This window comes from Berghia stephanieae, chromosome 2, assembly GCF_034508935.2.
Source record: "Berghia stephanieae isolate SIO BIC M18660-M18661 chromosome 2, UCSD_Bste_1.3, whole genome shotgun sequence".
Taxonomy (NCBI): domain Eukaryota; kingdom Metazoa; phylum Mollusca; class Gastropoda; order Nudibranchia; family Aeolidiidae; genus Berghia; species Berghia stephanieae.
The window spans coordinates 123618741-123625149 of NC_088361.1; the positions used below are offsets into that span (position 1 = coordinate 123618741).

General features: G+C 35.5%; 1 protein-coding gene across 1 annotated transcript in view; it reads right to left on the reverse strand.

The window, feature by feature from the left end:
• Positions 1-202: 202 nt before the first annotated feature.
• The window catches only part of LOC144966491 (uncharacterized), a 20120-nt gene continuing 13913 nt past the window's right edge, over positions 203-6409 (reverse strand). Inside the window, exon 12 of the mRNA XM_078903096.1 lies at positions 203-439. Coding sequence (XP_078759222.1) covers positions 335-439 — 105 coding nt within the window. The 3' untranslated portion in view covers positions 203-334. The remainder of the gene's footprint in view (positions 440-6409) is intronic.

Consider the following 6409-nt stretch of genomic DNA (forward strand, 5'->3'; position numbering starts at 1 on the left):
AGAATTCTATTTGTATTAAACGAGTTGCACAGAATGAACAAATAAATGACCAATTACTTTTAAAAAGATGGCGTGGAACAGAATAGGGAAGAATGGGATTTCAATATTATATTATTTCTTCAAACAAATTGCAGCACTCAAGCTCAATTTTCTATAGACTTTCCATACTTGTTCAATGCCGTTTGACTTAGGGAAAATAATATGTTCGATCAGAGACTTCAAGTAAGTATGGTTAAAAGAAGACCATAAATTTTGGAGTTTCCTCATGTGCTACTACTACAAACTATGATATATCGGTAAGAAGAACTTGATTTTGGTGTTTCTTCGTTTGTCACTATCTACCAAAAGGGATTGTGCGACTGGCTGGAGACCACGCGGGCCGCTCTTCATCGTCATATGACTTCATGGTGTGTCTCTTCTCTCGTCGCTTCCTCCTTTCCTGTTAAAAATAAAATACAGTAAATGAGTACATATGATTCCTCTCTCTCTCTCTCTCTCCTCTCTCTTATATATATATATAATATATATATATATATATATATATATATATATATATATATATATATATATATATGAAAACAGGTGGGTAGGTAGTTAGGTATGTAGGTAGGTAGGTAGGTAAGTAAGTGGTAGGTAGGTAGATATGTCGGTTCGGACAGACAGAGAGACAGACATACAGACAGACAGACATTACCACATGTACATACTCATGGAAAAATAGAAAGACGTAGATACATCTGACATGTTTCACCTTTTTTTAAATGCCTAGTTTTTAACTAACCATATAATATCTATTAACGCGTTTTCAGCATGATAAATAACAATTCAATGTCTTTAATATGTGTGCTCTGACATTAAAATTCCCACTGAAACAAGTTTTATTGAATCAAAGAGGCATATGCCGTTCTGTTGTGAAAACTCAAAAATGCGTGATTTTACGAATCTTTCGTAGAAGTGGGCAAGCCTGCCTTTGACTCTACCTTAACTTTTTCATTTCCTCACTTACATGGTTATTGCCTTCCACTCTAAAACAATATCAATGACAAACAACTCCATCATGCTAATTATATTAACTCTTAAAAACAGAAAATAAAAACTACACTTGTTGGGAGCACGGTGCCTTGGCCAAATTATGATTTTAAAAAGCTACACTTTGTATTAGAGTAAATAAATAATTGGCAAATTTCACTCTGGCCGGGGGCCAAAACATTCTCCCAGAATCCATCGCGCAGACTCGAAGCACCAATTACGCTGTATTGCATGCTTACATCGAAATATTTGTGAGAAAATGAGCACCGCGTGACCCCCATGTGAGAAAGTGGTATTTCCAAGGTAGTAAATATATAATTAAACATGCACGTATACATGATGTGTTTTATATTGAGAGAGAGAAAAAAAAGTTCTTGATACAATTGCTACTTGTTGGACAATTATTGTGAGCTGGTGTAATTATGGGCTGTTTTAAATACATGTTTCCTATCAAACTAGATAGTATTTAATCCCTTCTGAAAAACATCTGATTTTGCTTGAGTATTTTATTGCATGATAGGGAGAAAGTGATAATCCATAAATACAGATGAGACTCAAATATAAATCTCACGAAGAAGACTGAGGAGAATAACTTTGAATACAAACAAGGCAAGCATCTATGTTTTAAAGAAAACAAATGATGTGCCAAACAAAAATTATGTTCTTAATTTACCAAACACCAATTTTAAATGACTATTTACACGAAGCCTATCGCAGCAGCAGTATTATTGTAATTTCTATTTTTTTTTTAATGACTCTCTCTCTCTCTCTCTCTCTCTCTCTCTCTCTCTCTCTCTCTCTCTCTCTCTCTCTATCTATCTATCTATCTATCTATCTATCTATCTATCTATCTATCTATCTGTTTCTTTCTTTCTTCCTGTCTATCTATCACACACATTAACACACACACACACACACACACACACACACACACACACACACGAACTCTAACACATGGACATGCATTTCGTCTTTTGGTATTTTTGTTTTCAACTAAGAGGTGTTTTTTTTTAATTATTTGTTTTATTTAAACCATAAATTTCTTTTCGTTTTTATCTTTAATTAGTCGGGAGGCGGGTTTTTTTTTTCTTCTTTCTTTCTTTTTTTTTAGGGGGGGGGGGGGGATTACGAGGACTCCCAACATGATTAGATGCTGTCAAGGACGTTGATATTATTAAAATAATATATGTTGGCGATAGTTCAGGTCGTCTGCAGGTTAATGTTTTAATAAATAAACAACTTAAAGACATGGAATGTACTAGAATCTGTGTGTGTATGTGTGTGTGAGAGAGAGAGAAAGAGAGAGAGAGAGAGAGAGAGAGAGAGAGAGAGAGAGAAAGAGCGAGAGAGAGAGAGAGAGAGAGAGAGAGAGAGAAAGAGAGAGATTTGGGTTTGGTTTCTTTTTGTTTTGTTTTTTGTTTTGTTTTATTTTTAATTTTGTTTTGTTATTTTTTATTTTTGTTTTGTTTGTTTTTCACCTTTTTGCTTGTTTTTGCTTTTTTTTTTTGGGGGGGGGGGGAGAGGGGAGGACTGGGAGAGGATGTAGTTGGATGTAAGCAAGTGCTGTGAATAAAAACATTTGTTAATATTTTTTCACATTTACGCAAAATCTGTAAAAGTTGAATTCCTGTCGAAAATTACTCACTTTCCAGCGAAACCTCACTGGTAAACCCTGCAAACTTTCTGAACCATACTGCAGTGCTGGGTCTGTCAGACACGATTGAATGGGCATTCACATAAGTATCATCAGAAGTAATCGCAAAAATTTGCAGAATCTCAAAGATAACTTGCCTTAGGAATGGACGGGATTTTCTAGCAAGAACTGCTACTCTTGTCGACATGTTCCTCCTCCATGCATCTTTAGACCAGGGAAAAGTTTCAAAGGACTTTGTATTTTTTAAAAAGGAGATAGAAGTAGAGGTGAGAACTATCGACCAGTGTCTTTGGCACGGTCCTCCATCATGCATCTTTTGACCAGGAGAAAGTTCCTAATGACTGGAAACGTGTAAATCAATATAACTCCAGTATTCAAACAGAAAGGTGGAAGAAGAGCTGAAAACTACGGACCAGTGTGATTGACGTCCGTGCCCCGCAAGCTCAAAGAGCACATCATACAAAATAATATTGTGAAAATCCTCGATGGCAAGAATACGCTGAAAAAATGTTATATCATCAAGGTAAATGGCTCGACAGAGACAATTTGAGTGGACTTAAACAAGACATTTTTGAGAAAATCCAAAAATAAAAAGCCTATTCGTAAAGCTAAAACAATGTGGGAATTCAGAGAAAACACATTCCTGGATAACTCCCCTCCCGTCTGGTCGTACCAACATTGTCATAAGCACTTCCAGTCTTGTCCGGTGTCACTCAAGGAACGGTTATAGATACATTTTTTTTTCACTTGGCGTGCTTTAATGGCAAGCCACGAGAAATTTCTGAGGGTACAATATTACGTCCTTTATTTAGCGAGAACATCCTTCCCAGGTGACATACCAACAAGACTTTAACAAGCTCGAAGTCTAGAAAAATCAATGCTCACAACATACATGACGAAAATTGGAGACAACGTCAACGGCCGAGTATCTAGAGGTAACATTGATAAGCAAGATGTCATAGAGCCACCACAAAGAAAAAATTGCCCATAACTGAACAACAAATTGGTGTTTTTAAACAGTAACTTTAATCACGCGGTAAAAGAACATTGCTTTACTATAAGATTTTGAATAAACTAGCTTAGAATACAGTAGTATTGTGTGTAGGACACCTAAACAGAGAAAGCCGTGAACCAGCTTGAAAAATTCCTGCAGATTGACAATGCAACTACAACACATATACTAGTGTAAAACATGATGGTGGAAAGAAACTGGATAATACTGACACAAAGGGGCGAACAAATGGGAAAGATGTTCTTCAAAGGCATATTATTAGGACAAAACACCAACCCAATTACGAACCTCAAGGAAACAGTGTTGCTATCTGCTGTCCCAGTCCAAGCTAAAAATGCGCACAATATATTCAAGCCCCGTTCCCCATTGACAGTCAGGCTATGAAATTCCGTCCACAGCAACATAAGAAAGTCTGACATTTATGAAAAAAACTATTAACAAGTAAAGACAACTCTCTCTCTCTCTATATATATATATATATATATATATATATATATATATATATATATATATATATATATATATATATATATATATATATATATATATATACAGTAAAATTACTTTAAACCGAAAGAAGCTAAACCGAAAAATACCTTAAACCGCAAAGAATTTAATAAATTGTACTAGTTTCTTCATTTTCTTTGTACTAATTCTTACGATGAACCGAAATACTTCTAAGCAGGACTTTCTTTAAACCGAAACAACTTGAGAGCACCTTCCCTTTTTCTCTCTATATTTTTCTTCAAAAATTCGGGAAGGAGGCCACACGTAATAATGTCCGGCGATATTAAACAGAGCGTAAGTATAAGATGAGGGTGATGGGTGGGGTGGGGGGGGGGGGGGGTGGGGGGGGGGGAAGGCAAACACTTCAATCACTGCACTTGGACTTGGCCAACACCACAGTCGCACAGACTGGAAAAGGAAGACAGCGGGTGACTGGCAGGCGAAAAATGAGGAAAGAGGGGGGGTTGGGGTGGAGAATTACGCAGGCGAGATGTTCTCGCTCGTGAGTTGATGCTTTGGAACTGACTGGATTTTCAACACGACGATAAGGAGGGGGGGGGGGGGGGAGACAACTGACCATTGAAATGACATTTCATTTCCACTTTGTTTAAATGTGTGTGTGTGAGGGGGGGGGGGGGGGGTTCTATGTAATTAGGCCTTTGAACCTAATGGCTTTTCAACAAAAGAGAGATGTGTAGTAGACAGCTTAGCATTGACACGCCTTTTCATTTCCATTTCACTTCACCTCTGAGTAGCTGCCCATCATTCATTATCAATTATCGCACAAGAACTTTCGATCGTATTTTAGCTTTGCTAAGATGTCTAAACTAAAAGAAAGCATTGTGCTTACACGTTTGAGTTTAAAATCAAAATACTATGTGAAGTCGAAAAAAAAAGGTGATCAAGACGGAGATATGTAAAATACACGGCATCCCGAACTCAACTCTTTCAACAATTTTGAATTGAAAACGAAAACCCCCAAAAATATTTTTAAAACACACACAAAAAAAAATAAAAAATAACAATAAAAAAAATAAAAAATTAATGATTACGAAGATGGCATTTATTCAACAACTCCATTTAAGGGGAAACCCATGATACGATTAAATGAGCAAATTCCTTAAATAGTTACTACCCTTGAAAAACATTGCAAAACGGGAACTTGCTTTAAACCAAAATGTCTTTAAACCGAAATGGTTTAGAAGGTCCCCAAAATTTCGGTTTAAAGTAATTCTACTGTATATCCAATATTGTCGCAAATTTATAATTGAAGATAAACGCATGCTGAACTGTCGTCGATACTCTGAAAAAAAAACACCTAAAAAAAACAAACAGCACATTTTGCGACAGTCGGGCAGTATGGAGGATCGTGTCATATTATGATATATATATATATGGAGACCATAATACTGTATTGATATTTTATAACAGAGCCATAATATGACATGATCCTCTATACTGCCCGACTGTCGCAAAATGTGGTGTGGAACATTGATAAGCAAGATGTCATAGAGCCACTACAAAGAAAGAATTGCCCATAACTGAACAACAAATTGGTTAAATTGGTGATATATATATATATATATATATATATATATATATATATATATATATATATATATATATATATATATATATCAAGGACCCCTCAATAGATGTCCTTGATATGTATATATATATATATATATATATATATATATATATATATATATATCAAGGACCCCTCAATAGATGTCCTTGATATATATATATATATATATATATATATATATATATATATATATATATATATATATATATATGGAGACCATAATACTGTATTGATATTTTATAACAGAGCCATAATATGACACGACCCTCTATACTGCCCGACTGTCGCAAAATGTGCTGTTTTTTATTTTTTTTAGGGTTTTTTTTTTCAGAGTATCGACGGCAGTATGCGTTTATCTTCAATTATAAATTTGCGACAATATTGGATAGGATTGATGAGATTCGGCTAACCAACAGGTTTGATTGAGAATGAATGTTTCAATATGTTTGAATATTTCAAAATTGGCGGTGTGCGTCTGTCTGTGTGTGTGTGTGTGTGTTCACGTGCGCGCGCGCATGATTGTGTGTGCGTTATCAGGAAAAAGAGGGCGTGTGGATGTGGAAGTACAGCTGAAGTACGAAGATTACTATTATATTTTTTGTTTACTTTGCTTTAG